This window comes from Poecilia latipinna, unplaced genomic scaffold (assembly GCF_001443285.1).
Source record: "Poecilia latipinna isolate Pla-1442-1.1 unplaced genomic scaffold, P_latipinna-1.0 Scaffold643, whole genome shotgun sequence".
NCBI lineage: Eukaryota > Metazoa > Chordata > Actinopteri > Cyprinodontiformes > Poeciliidae > Poecilia > Poecilia latipinna.
Genome location: NW_015113259.1, coordinates 142,793 through 159,599, shown reverse-complemented (window position 1 = coordinate 159,599; position 16,807 = coordinate 142,793). Strand labels below are relative to the sequence as shown.

The following is a 16,807-nucleotide window of genomic DNA, read 5'->3' as shown; positions in this document are numbered from 1 at the left end:
CCTGTTTTTTTCTCTTTATAAACCCAATTTTTCCGGAATCTGCATTGTGGTTTTTAGCAGCAGTTTTTTTTTTTTTTTTTTTTTTTTTTTTTTTTTTCCCTGTAAATAAACATTGAATAGAAGACTTGTGTGTTAATCATACTTTAAATCAGTTGTTATATTACACCTGCAACTTGTTAAATATAGTGAATAATAAATCCAGCAAAAATTTGATAATTGAATCTCCTTTGGACCAATTCTGAGAGTCAGTGAAGTAATTTTTTTAGTCCAAAATTGAAATTTGTTCTCAACTTGGTTAAAAAAGTTATGAATAAATAAAAACTTGTTTTTGAACTGGTTTAGTTTCTGGTGCAAATATCTACACTAACAATTTCCCAGTAAGATATAGAACCTCATTTTAAGTAAATACATCCTTATAATAAAAGAAGTACCAGTTGGCAGATTTTACTTATACATTTTTATCATAAATGAAATAATCTGCAAGTGGAAGTAGTACTTTTTCATCATTATTAAAAAAATTAAAACAAGTTCCTAATTCCAATATGTTGCTGAAAAGTTACTTGTTGATTTCGTCTTATTTCAAGTGTACCTTGAAATAAGTTTCTAAGATATTTGCCATTGAAACTTGACCAAAAATACTAGTTAAGATTCTTTGGGGTTAACATAATAGATCGTAATTTTCTCAGAATCAAATCACATCAGCTTCTAAAATTTAATGTATTACCTAATATTTGAGGCCATCATTAAGCATTTTGATCAACTAAAGACTCAACAAAAACATCGTACATAGTTGGATGTGTTTATGGCGTTAAAAATGAGGCTCTGGTTGATTATCTGTTGTTTTTGCATTATGTTACATTATTTTTGCAGCTTCACATCTGTTTCTAAAACAGGTTAACATTTAAGCAGACGGCTTCCTCTGCAATACCTTTGAATACCGGTGAAGACTTCAGAAAGCAATGTTTCTCCCTCTAGTGACCACTAGATGGCGGTATTGTTGCAGTGAATTTTGTAGGTTTAGTAAAAACACTTTGTTTAACTTTTATTTTTAAGTTTATTTAGTTTTAATTTAGACTGTTAACATTTATTAAATTCTTAAACGAAACAAGTTACAGTGAACTAATCAAATCTAAACAGTTCACAATACAAACATCTCTAAAAGGAACCTGTTGAAGTATTTATCTTAAAAGAAAAAAAAAACATAAAAGTAATTCAATAAATTGTGTATATCTCCATGTTCATGACTTCCCCCAGTCCAGAGCTTTCATGAATTCCTCTTCTGCAAAGGACAGCAGCTTTGCAGCTTCAAAGTGCATCTGCAAACACAAAGTCATATTTTCAAAGATAAAACACGAACAGAGTGCGGGTGTAAAGTAGAGATCCTCACCTTTTGTCTTTTGAGAATGTCGATCAACTTCAGTTGTTTCTTGAAACCAGCAATAAGTTCAGTTTTCTGCTTCTTCAGAATCTGGTTTTCAGCTAGAAGACTTTCTTTACTTTGTTGTTCTTCACTGATTTTGTCCTTGTTTAACACACACAATAATTAAGAAGTTATAGTTGAATTAGACCAACTTTTCATGCAAGACTTTAAGCATCAGATCACATGAAATTCGGAATATATAAAATAATTTAAGAAGAACATCTTTACCTTCCATAAATTAAAAGATAACTTGAATTATTAGCTACTAAAATCGTAGCTAATAAACATTTGGTCGCTGGTGTCATATTTTAAGGTATTTTGTTAAAAGCTAGAAGCAAGTCTGGGCTACTAAAGTTTTTATTCACAAACTTAACCCTTAAAGTACAAATCACATTTCTAAATATGATCTCTGACCAAATCCACAAACTTCTGACACCACAACTAAAACGATTCTAAGGTCTCTGAGATTGTTCTCATGTAAATTAAAATACTCAGGTGTTGCTAGATGACCACTAGTCTTTGCTCAAGACATGTGGCATGATGAGTAAAATTACTCACATGATGCAGATAATGATAACACATGGATTCCTGGTATTTAGTATTAATCCACTATGAAAAGCAGTCAGGTTCTTACTTTGTTTATTTGTTTTGTCTTGGCGAGCTGAGACTTCAGCCTCTCCGCCTCCTCCACTGCTCTGTTCAGACGAACCTCCACGGTGCTGTGGATAAACGCCGCTTGCTTTTGGGATCTAGTCAGAGTTTCTACTTCCTATTCAAAGCGCAGCAGGTGTCACTGTTATAAGTTCTGATCTGATTGCATGAGCAGTGAAGGCTGCTGTCATTTCTGACAGATTTGTCTAAGCAGTTCCGGGGACACAAACCTTGTTTAACGCAGACACTTGCAGCTGGAGATCGTCGCATTTTCTGGCCGACTCTTCAGCTAAGGCTTTCTGCTTCTCAGTCTGTGTTTGGTGGATGTTGATGGTCCTCTGCAGCCGGACTCTGTCCTCCTCAAGCTCTTTAATTTTTGCAGCCAGCTTTGAATTTTCTTCTTCCTGAAAGGTGAGGGGCATTTTCTAAATACCAGTAGTCTGCTTATTTCTTGAGACTGAAGGTCTGAATAGTCCAGGAGTTGTGTTTTAGCCTCTTCTTTACATTTATGGTGATAGATAAGATTACAGTGAAGCAAAAGGAGTTGCTGGAATGTGTTTTGTTTATTTTTATTTTTTTACCTTCTTATGATAATCAGAAGAAAGCGTGTCGATCTCTTCTTGCATAATTCGAAGCTTTGCCTTCAACACTCGTGTTTGAGCATCAGAAACGGCTGCAAAGGAAAATACGGTGATCACAGTAAATAGTTACTCATTCTAAAACAATCAATAAATATCAAATACTGGACACACTGATCAATAATTTTCTAACAGTACTTTTTTATTTAAAAGAGTGTGAATCCAAGTGCTTCTTACAGGAATAAAACTTACACAAAGGTGTAGAGCCACAGTTCTCAGATTGAGGAACTTCGGCTGTTTTAATATTTTTTGAAGGGTAAATTTGAGCAGATTAAATGTAATGGGGAGATAGATGCTAAACACCAATAGCCAAAAACACGATCTGTTCACATTAGTTACTGTTTCATCAGAATCTTTCAAAAAAGAAAAGTGCTGCGGCAGAAATTTCCAGAACTCCCAGCATAAAGACCTGGAACCAGAAACAAGCCGAGTTTCCTTCACCTCTGAAGTTCAAACTTTGATCTGGAAACAGGATTGATCTTACCTTAATTTAACCATGTTCCAGTTGAAAGTTTGAAAAACCACTGGGGTGCATTAATGCTGGAAGACCAGCTCAACTACGACTAGCAGCGCAAACTACTAGCACTGTGCGTCTCTACATCTAGCACTTTCAGAATAAGAGCACAAAACGTTTGGGTCCTTCCGAGTTGAATACTGAACTGTTTTCTAATTTGCTCAAATCATTTGTATCAACATATAAATGTGACTTTATTCTACTTTGGTCATTACCTAATCCTCCGTAATCTTCAGCACTGTCCACTATGTTTTCCTGACCACAGTCTATCTCCTGCAGGCCCAGAATCGTCTTTGCTAAGAAGATATCAGCTTTATTCAATATAGCTTCATCATCACGAGAGTCCTTCGATGTCCTGGAATAAACAATATGTCCGTTTTAAGCCATCATAATAAACAAGGATGTAACTGATGATGCAAGCAAAAATCAAACTCACGCTGTTTTAAACTGTGGCTTCTTTTCTTGTTTCCCAGCATGTTTACTCTGTGTTGCTGATGTGACCCTTTTTTTGCTCACCTTTTAAGGAGTACACAATTCTCAGTATGAATTGTGTACTCAGTATGAATTATTAGATTGTCTTTATTACATTGTTCAGCCTGAAGGAAATGCTGCTCCAGATTAAAAAACAAACATCTGACCAAGAACCAAAGTTTCCTTTCTGGTCTAATACCTTCATTCCAGGATCCTGTGCAGCTTTTGGTTGAGATTTTGAGTTTCTGTTGCAGAGGAGTCGGACACACACATACACATATAGCACCTGCTTTGTTAGTTATATTATTTTCATGAACAACAAAGATCTGAATGTATGTGCCTGCACAGCGGAGCTCCCTATGCGCATTGTTCAGTATGCTCTGCCCTCTTGTCACAGCTCTTACCTGAAACCATCTCCACCCTCCGTTTCCACGGTGAATTCATTAGAGAGAGGATATGACAGAACTTCACTTTGCTCTCTCTAAAATCCCACAAACAGAAAATATTTACTTTGAAAGTGTTGAAATTCACAAGATTAGGTTTTAAATCTATATTCACAACTTACCATGAGTTGCTCTGCTTGTCTCACTAGCTCTGATGTTTTGGCTTCAAGCTCAGCATTTAACAGCCTGATGGAAACAAGAGGATGCATAAAATAGTTTTGAATACAAGTTGTGAAACTTTTTATTATTTATCTGTTTATTTTATTATTATTGGAGCCTTGCAACAAAATTTCACTAAATATGTACATTTTAACTGAACAGCTGAATGACTAAAGTATGTGTATGTATATGGTGAGTGTATGTTACCATTTATAGGAAGGAATAATTAATTACTTTGCTTTGTTTAAAAAAAGGAGGGGGTGGAAGGTGATTAGGACATTAACACGTTTAACTATCTTACTTGTACTCCTCCTCCTTGGCATAAATGTCATCAATATGTTTTTTTGTTGGACTCGAGTTACATCTTTCCTTTGGTTTAGCTTCCATCTTCTTGGCGCTCTCAGCTGTACTGGATGATGGACGCTTCTTGGCCTATAACACAAAAACAAACAACAGAACTGAGTTACAGAGAGATTTAGTATTTAACCCGAGCTTTAGAAGCACTGTGATTGAATTTTTATTTTGTCTGAACTCAGCATTTTGTGAATAATTTGACATTTTCCACTTCGAACACAATCACAAAACGGGGGTAAAAATTATCTTTAAGCAGATTTAAAATAAAAATAAAAAATGCTTTTTAAGCTGAGAAAACGCTCTGTTTGAACTTTTCTAACACCCAAAGTTAAATATATTCATTACATACCTCCGAAATGACGGCTTTATCCTTTTTCTTACAACTTTTGTCGGCCATTGTTGTGGCTAAATCCGGGTTGCCTAGCAACAACTGTTCAACAGCCGAAAGTACGGAAGCTCCTGAAAGACATTTGCATGGAATTTCAGCGTTTGGCAACAAACGTGAGAGTACTGCGAAATATTCTTCAACAAAGACATTCCCGCTATTTTTGAAAAAATAAATACTGAATAAGGTGATTTACTGAGGTCACATTTGTTCAAGAATAGTAATTAAATGAATTATGACAACATTTAATTTCCCTTTGGGATCAATAAAATATTTTTGAATTTTATTTAATTGAATATAACAGTTAAAACATGAAACATTGAGGGGTGTTGTGATACCTCATGTGGACCTAAGAGATAAGATAAAACAATATCTATTCCTTTTCTCCACATCCTTCACATTTCTCACTGTTTTTCTTCTTCCCCCATTTGGTGTATTGCAAAAATGTGTGCTGCATAACACCGACGACTGTACAGGAATGACCCGGTGTCATTACATATCAATCATCTGAGATATTACTTGGAGGGGCAATCTGGTGTCATAGTGGAGACACACTGTCTTCACTCTCAGTAGGAGATATTCAATCCTAATTTTTTAGACTTCACTAATGTTTTGAATTCAACCAAGAAACAAAAAAATCAGTTGTATCACATGAAGAGGACTTTGGACATCTGTAGATTAAAAAAAAAACTTTTACACGGTACACTCCTGCTGACAGGCAATGGAGAATGGATGCTGAATTTGCACCTAAAAGCTGTTTCAACAAAGTGAAAACATTTGTGCAACTAGGTTATTGCCCATTTTTTCATTTTTGTACTCTTTCCCCCCCATTACTTGTTCTGGTGAATTGTATAGAGTAAACGTCACATTAAAAGTGGACAAAGTCTGTAAATTATTTATTGTTTTGTTTATTGTGTGAGAATTTCTTCTCAAAATTTTACAGCCTAATCTGATCAGAACATTTCACAGTGAAAACCAGAGAACAACAAAAGAAGTCGCTCAAATTAAGACCAGATTATGTGTATAGCACATTTCAGCAACAAGCCAGTTCAAAGTATGAAATAAACAATAAACAGTACATTTCTCAAAAGTCATCAAAAGTCTACTACCGTACTAATCAAAGCTATAAACACAAGGGTTTTCAGCCCACATGTTTAGAGCTCACATGTGGGCTGAGTTCCTTTGACTTAAAAGAACTCAGTGTTTCAGCTGTTTTACAGTTTTCTGGAAGTTTGTTCCACATTAGTGGAGCATAAAAACCTAATGCTACTTCTCCCATGTTTGGTTTAGTTTGACAAAAAATTATTTCCTTATTTTCACAACGTCGTTCAAACTGATATGCATGTATGCATTTGCATAATCGCCAATAGAAAAACAAACTTTCCTTAAGTGTAGATAAACATGCAACAGACACTAAAATATCATACATTCTTAGTTTGGAGGAGACATGAAGAGAAAAAAGGTGAACTGCGAGCTTTTCTCTATTTTCTGTTATGTGTTGCTCTGATGAATGAGCAGCTGTAATAAATATTTTCTTATTAATAAAAGAAATTTTTTTTATTAATATATATTTTTATGTATTAAGCTGTGCTTTAACAATATATTTTTCAAAATATGTTTCAAAAAACCTTCTGAGTGAATAAGTGAACAAAATATTAATCAACGCAACTTTAAACTGAGGTTGTTTAACACAGGATTACATTTACAGTGCAGCCCCATAACATGAAGAAATGGCTTTTTAAGAAGGACAGTGAGGATCATGTTTATTGTGTCTTCAGCATGGCCTTGATGAACTCATCCTCGGTGAAGGACAGCAGCTTTGCTGCCTCAACGTGCATCTGCACACAAAAAGTTATGTAATGTTTTAAAATGTGAAACAAACCACACTGATTACGACAGTAAAATAAAAATACTTACTATATGTCTTTTCAGAATGTCGATGAGCTTGGCTTGCTTCTTGAAACCCGAAATAAGGTCGTATTTCTGCTTCTTAAGGAGTTTGTTCTCAGCCAACAGATTTTCTATAGTTAGATTTTCTTCACTGCTCAGGACCTACATTAACAAGAAATAAAAATGATTCAATTAAATTCAATTGAATTCAGTATATTGGCATGGATCTAATTTACAATAAATGTGGTCTTGTGACTTTACAAAGAAAAACACTGCATATACAGAAATATAGAGTAAATTCAATCACTCCCCCGATCGCTAGTTTCTAGCCGTTATAGGTGAAGCTGTTCTGCTGGTTCTTGACCGTTCCTCTTTAAATCCTAAGATAAAAACTCCTGTTTTGTTTGTTCAGCTGGAGGAACTTATGGCAAATAAACAGATTGATTTGTATTTAAACATCACTCAGGTGGGTTCTGAGTCACCTACTGACATTGTTAAGATGAGCTAGTTTAACAACTGTCCACAGTTCTCAACTGGACTCAGGTCAGGTGAGGAAGTTTTTCATCTGGTGAGCCTTGCAGAGGAGTACCTGGATGCATGTGATGGAGCTTTGTCTTTTTGAAAGACTCAGACTTATTCCTGTACTTCTGCTTGAATAAAGGTTCAACCAGCTCATACCAGAACCCCCATCTCCTCCTTGCTGGTGCCTGACTCAAAGTGGAGATATTTGCCAGTTACTGATCCACCTATAGATCCATCCATCTGGCCCACCAGAGTCACTCTTATGTCATCAGTAAAACCTTAGAAAAATCTGTCTATTTCTTTTTCCACAACACATTTCTTTTGATTATTTGCAGCAAAACGTTTGATGGTTCTGTGATCATACCTCAATATCTCTTCAATTTCAAGAGTGCTGCATCCATCTGATAGATTTTTGGTGATTTTTGACTTTTCAGAGTCAGCTAAATCTCTTTTTTGGCCCGTTTTGCCTAAAGAGAAGAACCTGCCTAATAATTATGCACACCTTGAGTATCATCACACAGATAATCATCACCTGCTAAGCTTAAATAGTCTGAACAGATTGCACTTTTTTCAGCTTGGAGTTAAAATATGACTAAAAATGAGGATCTGGATACTCACTTGCTTAATAATTGTGCACACAGTGTAGAAGTATTATTATTAAACTGAACTCCCCATTTGGGTAAACAATCTTCACTAGAGTCTGGAAACCTTTACACTCTCTACTTTTAAAAGACTCTCTTCAATGTATTTTAGTTCTCTATTGACAACTAATCAGCTTTCTAATGCAATTTTATTGATTTCTACTAATTCCAAGTTTATTTTTTTCCTATATTTAGGATAAACATATCTTTAGTCTGTTGTATTTAATATAAAGCATTGAAATTAATTCAGCAGACCTTCTTCTTCTTTGCCAGATTGGCTGCAGTCAGTTGGGAATTCATCCTCTCCACCTCCTCATCATAACCTTTAACCAGCTTAAAGAAACAATGAAGGTTACTGTTATTTATTATGGTAAATAGGAAACCATTCAACATCATTGCCAGAATCTAGACATTAAACTTAAAAAACGCTTCAAGCTCATGCTTCAGTTGCCACTGACACAAACCTCGTTTAAGTCATACACTTGCAGATGGAGATTATGACATATTTGGACAAGATCTTTAATTGAAGCTTTCTGCTCCTTAATCTGTACTTCCTGGACATCAATGGTCTTCTGCAGTCTGGCTCGATCGTCGCCCAGCCTCTTATTTGTTGCAAAAAGCTTAGCAAATTCATCATTCTGAAAGAGGAGAATTTACATGTGTAAAGTCAGGCCAAAACCAATCAGACTCTAAGAAGATTTAGATTTAAATATTTAAAAAGAAATCTGTGTATTTATATTTTTATATTCATTATTTTGATATTTAGATACATTTAAAATTAAAATGCTGTTGCATAAACAGGCGAAGAGACCATTGTTGGTATATTTAGGGAATTATAGGGCTTTTAAAATGAAGAATGAAAACATGCTGATAGTTCTAATAAACGTCCACAAAAGCAAAATAAGTTTGAACTACATGGGAGTTTGTTAAGATTTATAACTCTACCTTATTATGATATTCAGTGGAAAGCAGATCAAGTTCTTCTTGGACAATGTGTAGCTTGGTTCTTAAAACCCGAGTTTCATGGTAAGAAAAAGCTGTAAAGTAAAACTGAATGAGTAAAATATGAATAATATAATTAATAAACTTTACTAAACTTTCAATAAATCACAATAATTAAGTTTATTATGGATAAAACCAAATTAGAACAATATGTTGTTCTAATTTATTAATTAATCTTAACAAATAAATTGAGGATTTATGAGTTTTTTTTTTAAGTTGACTCAAACATTCAGCATTTAGCAGGTTACCTGCAGCCTTTTCCTGAACACAATCATTTATTTTCTCCTCCTTTTCTTCTTGGTCAGCATCCATATATTTTTCTGTTATTGACACTCTTTTATTGGCCAAATACTAGAGATTACAAAAATAAATCACGTTTTTAGCCTCAACAAAAGGCATCTCCAGAATACTCACAATTTTATCCAGGAAAATATCTGGACGTGTACCTTCATTCCAGGATCCTGCATGGTTCTTCCTTTGGACTTTGAAATCCTGCAGCTGAGAAGTTGGACACAAACACATTTATCTTTTAATGAACAGTGGGGATGTGTATCTGTCTACATGGATGGCTTTTTCTGACGATTCTTAACTGGAATTGTTTATCTTCCATATTCAGGAGCAGTTGGGTAGAGGCTTTGACTGGACTTCACTCTCCTCCATCTAAAACCCATAAGAATCTCTTTAACCTTTGAAAGACATCCTGATTGATTTCACATTTTTCTCAATTAACAGGCTAACTTAGGTCCATAAGTTGCCACGAGAGTAAAATCAAATATATTGATAATCATAATTCACTCTGCTTGTTTTAATAGTTCTACTGTTTTGGCTTCCAGCACAACACTCAACAGCCTGACTGACACAGCAGAAAGTAAAGCACATTACTTATGGATACAGTCCACAATTTATAGCAAGTATTAGCAGAAAAAAAGTATTATTAATTTGTTACAGAGAGATTTGCAAGTTAATCAGTCATTTTATTTATTTCCGGTTTGAAGTGCAGCTTTAAAAACAAATGCTAATTTAATTTAAATTTTTGGTATAATTAATTTTGTAATATGGGATACAGTCAACACATTAAAAAAAACCGACAGGTACAAAACTAACACGTCAGGCTCACTAACATAACAATCTAAGCATCACATACCCGCTAAACGACGGCGTTAATGTTTTAATTATAACTTCTAACGCTGCTGTTTAACGCCTCCAAAGACGCAGTTCTGGTTGCCTAGCAACGACTCCTAAAGTACGGAAGCTTCTGAAGGGCATTTGGCGATATGCATCACCGTAAACAGACAGACATGTTCGTTTGGATGAATGTTTATGGTGCTTTGATAAAATAAAATAAAACTGCTGAAATTATAATCTTGAAACAGGTGTTTTTATCAGTCATTAAAGTAATTTGAAGTGAAAAAGTACAGTACTTCATAAAATCTTGAGAATAATATATCTGAGTCTGGTTTGTCTGGTTCCTCACCTAGGACCTGTCTGCCTTGGGTGACCCTACCAGGGGCATAAAGCCCCAGACAGCATAGCTCCTAGGATCATTGGGACACTCAAGCCCCTCCACCACGGTAAGGTGGCAGCCCGAGGATTATGATAAAGTAAATGTTAAAGATAAAACTCTACCTTTTCCAAATGTTGTTTGACTAAATGCTGATATTGTACCTTTGTCATATTGATAATTTTAACAACTTATAAAAGAAAAGGTCAAACTTTGATAAAAACACAAATCGTCTATTAGCATTCATTTAATTATACAGTTTTTTAAAATTATTTATTACATCTGACACTGACCAAACATAGTACTTAAACCCTCTACCAGGGGGCATCGTTCAATACACCAGGTTTTACAATGACCAGAAATCCCCAAATAAGAGACTTTTCAAGGACACAGCTTTCGTTTAACTATAAGAATGTCAATATTTTCCTCATCTGACAAATATCTGCAGGCATGATAATGTATTTACTGTCTTTGGTGTGTTCTAATCTGCTACTAATGAGCAAAAAATAGTCAAACTAATATGTTTCACAATGTAAACATTTTATCATCACTCCAACCATTAATATGTGTAAGTTAAGGCATACTAATGTGTTTTTGTGTAACGTAATTCTCAAGGTTTTTTTTTTTAAACAAGCCTTATGAAAAACACACATCATATCTTTTTAACACATGTTCAGATGTATTTTCATTTGGCATCATGTTTTTTGTGTTTGTAAGTGTTTCCGCAAGTAAAGAGAACCCAAACAGGGACATTAAATCATACTGAGAATCAAAGGAAACTGAGGTTGTTTTTGATGGAATGTCTCGTTTCTAAGAGGGATGTTTTAACCACCAAAATCTGTGAACATGAATAATTTAAATGTTTTTAATGCGTTATAATAAGGATATGTATTTAGATTTTATTTATTTTTTAGCTATTGTGGTACATTTTGTTCCGATCATAAACTGTTAATGAAAAGAGTCAAAGCCATAAAATTGGGTGATTTGGACCTTTTATCTGAGCGAACAGAATCAATAGCATAATAAATGTGCACGAACATTTCTATAATTTCAACTTAATATCAGACGAATAAGAAATCATCCAAATGCACTTCGGCTGACAGTTCAGCTTGTTTTTGATGCTGGCTTCACCACCGCGCATGCGCGTCCCCAGCCGCTACTACTCTCCATGCACATGCGGACAAATCCCACAACGTGCGGGGCAGAGCAGGGCTCACCAGAGGGAGTGATTAGTTTGTTTTCCAGCTGTCTGCTCTGCTGTTGGCGCTCCTTTTTATTTATACCCAAGCATCACCCAGGCTCCGGGCAGCGGCGCCTATTTCGGCTGCACAGCCTCCAGATGGACCGACCGGCCGGCCGGCGGGTGTCCGGAGTCTGAAGCGAGCGATGTCGAAGGAGGAGTCCTGGGTGGCCACAACAACAACAACAACAACAACAACAGGGCGCGCTGCTGTCCCGCTGCAACGTGTCCCGGCCCATGTCCGCTAACCCGACTCCGCCTGTCTCCGTCCAGTCCCGTCCATTCCAGGCCAGTCCCGCTCAGAGGCGCACCCCAATGGCCGATGAGGATCCCCAGCAGCCGGACACCGGAGCGGGGAGTCTACCCGGCCTGCTCCCCGGGCTGCAGGGTGCTGAGGCCAGCGCTCTGCAGCTCAGGATCAAGAACTCCATCTGGTGAGGTTTTACACCTAACTGTTTGGGCATGCACCATGCTGGACAAGACATCTCATGACTACCCGTAGGTTTTGTTTTAGAGCAACACACGAGATGAGTATAAACTTATCTCTTAATTTTAAGTATAAACTGCAGTAGTCTCTGTGGAAATGGAAATGCAAGTACTTCTGGTGCTCAAGTGAAGATAAAAAGTAGTCATGAAATAGAGAAACAAATAAGTACTCAAGTAAGAGGAGGCTATACAAATGTTTGGTGGAATCTGATTACGTCTGCAACTAATGGTTATTTTAATAATCGACCGTTCTATCATTTAATTGAAAAAAAATGCTCACATTCTAGAAACTATTCATTTAACTACTTAAGCCGTTTTTATACAGCATTATAAATACATTAAAAGATGCAAACACATAAATTAAGTTCCTTTTTTAAATAAGGAGGTAAACATTTCATTGCCTAAATGTAATAACCTAAGAACATTTTTCTTTTTTTAAAGAGTTTGAACCAGGTGAGGGTAAAACTAGACCACTACAGACAAAACGTTTCATCATCTTTCATTCAAAATGTTTATATATCTTTTGCATACTTGTGGCTTTGAGTAAGTTGTTCTTTCAGCAAAAAGCCCATTAACGATTAATCAATTACTAAATTAGTGGTTGATTATTTCAATAATTTATTCATCATTCATTAATCCGATTAATTGCTTCAGCCTGATAGCTGATCATAATATCTGATAATATTATTTAGCCACTATGAGATCAGACAAAAAATATTAAAGTAAATGCAAATTGTAGTTTTTCAAAGATCAGTGTATGTATTGTACATTGACCTCCATATTGGACAGCAGATTAAGTTGATAGAAAATAACGTTAGAACAATTAAAGGCAAGGTAATTTTATTTGTATAGCACATTTTCAGCAACAAGACAAAGTGCTTTACATGACTTAGAGGAAATACAAACAAAATAAAAGAAAAGCAAGAGAAATCAATTACTCCACAATTTATAAAGTAATGGGAGTTTCTCTGAATAAACTAATAGAAAAGAAAAATAGTTTCTCTGAATTCTAAGTTTGTTCTAATTCCTGCTGTGGGTTGAGTGAAGTATATAATATACTTTATATAAAGTATATAAACCTGTTCTGGGTTGCCAGATAAACATAAGTAGTCCATAATTAAAGTTATTTCCCTCACATGAGTTTGTGTTTGTCAATGTAGTTCATCACTGTTGAAATTATAGATAACACTTTAGGAGAAACTTTGTGTCCCAGATATTAAATTTAAGCTCATTTGAGCTTTTTATTAGCATAACCTAGTTAATTCTGCAAACAAAGCTAGATCCACCAATCACAGTCTTCTATTATTTTTTACTAATTTTATCTTATTTATTTTAAAAGAATATAGGACTAAGTTAGAAAACGTGTTTTGGATTGAATTTGTTGTTTTGAATCAAACAGAAACTGAAAGAGATCATCCCCATGTATTCATCAAAGCATCCGTTTTTAACGTGTATTTTATTTCTATTAAACACGACATGCTGTTGATTCGTGTGTTTCAAATGACCAAAAATGTTGGGAGTTCTTAGTTTTAATGCATTTATTGAATAGGAGGGAAAAATGCAGATTTCTTAGCATTTGATCGGCCTATCGTCAATCAGAGCTGATAAAAATGTCTTTATTCTGATCTCTGGTTAACAAAAGCATCTCTAAAGTCCTGATGTATTTGTTCTTCCATTAATCCCTTAATGTTCAAGCAGAATTAATGAAGTTATGTGTTCATCGTTAACGTTCCTCCTCGTTAGCCTTCAAATGTTTAATCATGTTTCAAATGTAAGAGTCCTTATATCAGCATGTTGTCTGTTAACATTAATGTTTTTAAATCTATACTTAAAGAGTTTTGTGCAAGTAAAAGGTCACGACCCTCCCTTCTGCAGCAAGCTCTTCATGTTTATTAATCAAGTTTGAGCTGCTGTGTTGGAATGAAAGAGTTATGAGTATTCAATTATTATTTAGCTTTGATTTCCAAGAAATAATTGAACTAATCATATTTTGGTCTTTTGATACAGTAAACATCGATCCATATGGTATTAAATTCACTCCATTATTGTTACTTATCACATTTGTAAGAGCATGCGTACGTGCGTGCAATGCCAATCAATTTCTTCCAGAGTGTGGGATAAGTTTCATTCACAATCCTCTCTAGTCTTTAGTTATCCTGCTTGATTTCGACCAAACGTTTTTCCTTCCACTCAACTTTCTGTTGTGATCTGTGTTTTTCTGTATAGTTATTTTGGGATTTTCTGTGTTTAGTCCTGTTTCCCTGAGTCTCTGTGTTGTCCTGTCAGCCCTTGATTGTTCCCAGGTGTGTCTCGTTCCCTTGATTACCCCCTGTGTATTTAAGTCCACCTGTTGTCTCTGTCTCTTGTCGGGTCCTCGTCTACTGTCGTCTAATGTCACATGTTGATGCTCTCCAGTAGAACTGTAAAGTCCTGGTTAGCTTAGCTCTCTTTTCAGTCTTTTTTGTCAGTTGCTACCGGTATTTAGCTCTGTGCTATACTCTCTGCTGTGCCCCCTGTGTTGGACTGTTTGAGTTTTCATCATTAAATTCATCATCTGGGTCCCTGTGTTCATCCTCACCATCGCCATAAACCACAACTCATGACACTTTCCATGTTTACAGCCAGATTCTTTACCAGTGACTTGCCCTGTGAATGACTGTCACTAGGAAATCTGGCAACTCAGTAGATTTCTCCATAACTAAGTAGGCCATAACATAACATCCATTTTCAAAAACTGTTTTTATTCTTCTTAATATTAACATTTTCTGAAAAGCTGAATTTTGGGTTTTCACTTGTTGTTAGTCATAATTATCAAAAGTAACATAAAATGCTTGAAACAGAAATGTGCGAATAATGAATCTGTAAATGATCATCATTGTTTCAAACTCAAACTTGATATCCTTATTTACTGAGATGCTCCTGAATATCGCATCGATTTCACTACTTTTAATGAAGGTTTATAGTTAGAAAACTGCATAGTTGCATTAAAAATAGACATTTTTAACAAGACAGAGGCCCAGTTTCAAGGCGTTAAATTACAAAGTCAAAATTTATGATTAAAATATTTGTTATACAGCTCAGGAATAAAATAAGAGACCACTTAAAATGATCAGTTTCTATGATTTTTACTGTTTATAGGTTTATGTTTGAGTAAAATGAACATTGTTCTTTTATTCTATGAACTACTGACATGTTCATAAAATTCCAAGCAAAAATTTAGAATTTATTTGCAGAAAATAACAAAAAGAAGCAGTACTTTCAGCCCTCAAATAATGCAAAGAAAACAAGTTCAAATTAATTTAGAAACAATAATACTAATGTTTTAACTCAGGAGAAGTTCAGAAATCAATAACCAGGAGGTTTTCAATGGGGTTCAGTGCAGTGGGCTCTTAGTTTTTTCCAGAGCTGTATATTACTGACATTTTTATAACAAAATGAAGATAAAGTAGTTGATTGTACTATAAAATAGCACTAAATGCCTAGAAAACACATACTGCCCCTTTAAGATGCACAGCTGTTGAATTCAGCTGGTTTCTCTAATACTGTTGGCTCTGTTTTAAAAACATTATTCCAATAAAACCAATTAAGCTTGACTCAACTGCTTGTTTTCTGCTTGTGCTAAATTACTGAGCTGCGTTAAACCCTAAAACAGAGAAATGCATTTGTTTTGCATCATGTAAACTATGATGCATACAGTGTTGGTTTTTACTCAGGCCTCTGCTCTGACCTTTTATTTCTGAATGAAACCAAGGAGCCATGAAATGCCGAAAGGCTGAGTGACCAGAACCAATTCAGAGTTCAACCGTCTGCAGAAACGTCACTTATCTGGTGTCGATGTCGTAGACGTTTTCTGCTCTCAAAAGGCTGAAGCTCACAGAGGTCAGAGTTCATTTTCTGTTGTAGCTGCATGGCTGCTGTTTTTCTCATTCATTCCTCACAGAATGAACTGCAGCTGTTGCATCAGTTCTTTATTTCTGCAGCTGAACCGTTGCTAAACATTGCATCAGGTGTCATTCAGCCTACCTGCCAGCTCTACCTCACAAAGAGCTTAATGACGGGCTTTCAGCAGCAGGAAATCCTCGGCCCCCTGGTAACAGCGAATTAAAGAGAGCCGCTCATGTCACGGCTTAGAACCTCTCCTGATTCTGACCCGCCCAGCACCGCTGAGTGAGAGACGCTACCCATCGCCCCCTTCAGAGTCAACAACTGTCTGACTCACCTGAACATGAGAGATGCATCTCATTTAAAAACAAATAAAGGATTTAAAAATACTTGTTATGATTCTGCATTTTGACTTGACCTGTTGTATTTATTATTATACATTCTTTGAAGGTATAATGAAGTATTTTAATTCAGTAGAGAGCTTTTTCATTGCAAATGAAGAAAATGTTTTATATATATATATATATATATATATATATATATATATATATATATATATATAATTTTATTTATATATAACAGAATTTTTTTCTCTTTATCATAATTAA

General features: G+C 35.3%; 3 protein-coding genes across 7 annotated transcripts in view; 1 reads left to right on the top strand and 2 right to left on the bottom strand.

The window, feature by feature from the left end:
• Window positions 1-1,039: 1,039 nt before the first annotated feature.
• LOC106954286 (testis-expressed sequence 9 protein-like) lies at window positions 1,040-5,112 on the bottom strand. Its single transcript, XM_015043669.1, has 12 exons — window positions 5,000-5,112; window positions 4,598-4,728; window positions 4,260-4,323; window positions 4,099-4,175; window positions 3,894-3,939; window positions 3,660-3,739; window positions 3,439-3,578; window positions 2,653-2,744; window positions 2,302-2,475; window positions 2,055-2,189; window positions 1,388-1,522; window positions 1,040-1,316 (listed from the first exon to the last, which is right to left on the bottom strand). Exons 1-12 carry the CDS (start codon window positions 5,045-5,047, stop codon window positions 1,239-1,241), a joined length of 1,200 nt encoding a protein of 399 aa, XP_014899155.1. The 5' UTR covers window positions 5,048-5,112; the 3' UTR covers window positions 1,040-1,238.
• Window positions 5,113-6,770: 1,658 nt separating this feature from the next.
• Window positions 6,771-11,893, bottom strand: LOC106954287 (testis-expressed sequence 9 protein-like). 3 transcript variants are annotated; one of them, XM_015043670.1, is made up of 8 exons: window positions 9,681-9,715; window positions 9,537-9,588; window positions 9,339-9,441; window positions 9,034-9,125; window positions 8,553-8,726; window positions 8,344-8,421; window positions 6,953-7,087; window positions 6,771-6,873 (listed from the first exon to the last, which is right to left on the bottom strand). In XM_015043670.1, exons 1-8 carry the CDS (start codon window positions 9,698-9,700, stop codon window positions 6,799-6,801), a joined length of 729 nt encoding a protein of 242 aa, XP_014899156.1. In that variant the 5' UTR covers window positions 9,701-9,715; the 3' UTR covers window positions 6,771-6,798. The 3 variants fall into 3 exon arrangements, with proteins under 3 accessions (XP_014899156.1, XP_014899158.1, XP_014899157.1); XM_015043671.1 differs by lacking the exon at window positions 9,681-9,715 and adding an exon at window positions 11,809-11,893 and having other exon boundaries at window positions 6,782-6,873; XM_015043672.1 differs by lacking the exons at window positions 9,537-9,588; window positions 9,681-9,715 and having other exon boundaries at window positions 9,034-9,138; window positions 9,339-9,417.
• A 149-nt stretch (window positions 11,894-12,042) lies between these two features.
• The window catches only part of LOC106954281 (DNA-binding protein RFX7-like), a 33,155-nt gene continuing 28,390 nt past the window's right edge, over window positions 12,043-16,807 (top strand). For all 3 annotated transcript variants that reach the window (XM_015043652.1, XM_015043650.1, XM_015043651.1), the window contains exon 1: window positions 12,043-12,265. In XM_015043652.1, the coding sequence (XP_014899138.1) occupies window positions 12,069-12,265 (197 nt within the window). In that variant the 5' untranslated portion in view covers window positions 12,043-12,068. The remainder of the gene's footprint in view (window positions 12,266-16,807) is intronic.

Bases quoted from the DNA above. Each gene is read 5' to 3' on its own strand.
- LOC106954286 (XM_015043669.1), bottom strand. From the start codon at position 5,047: ATGGCCGACAAAAGTTGTAAGAAAAAGGATAAAGCCGTCATTTCGGAG. The intron at 3,940-4,098 runs GTAAGAGCTGTG...CCTCTGCAACAG, and splicing joins GAGGGTGGAGATGGTTTCAG to AAACTCAAAATCTCAACCAA. The intron at 1,523-2,054 runs GTAAGAACCTGA...GTGTTAAACAAG, and splicing joins AGACAAAACAAATAAACAAA to GACAAAATCAGTGAAGAACA.
- LOC106954287 (XM_015043670.1), bottom strand. From the start codon at position 9,700: ATGGAAGATAAACAATTCCA. The intron at 7,088-8,343 runs GTCTGCTGAATT...TTGTTAATGTAG, and splicing joins ATCTGGCAAAGAAGAAGAAG to GTCCTGAGCAGTGAAGAAAA. The intron at 6,874-6,952 runs GTAAGTATTTTT...TTTTGTGTGCAG, and splicing joins ACATTCTGAAAAGACATATA to ATGCACGTTGAGGCAGCAAA.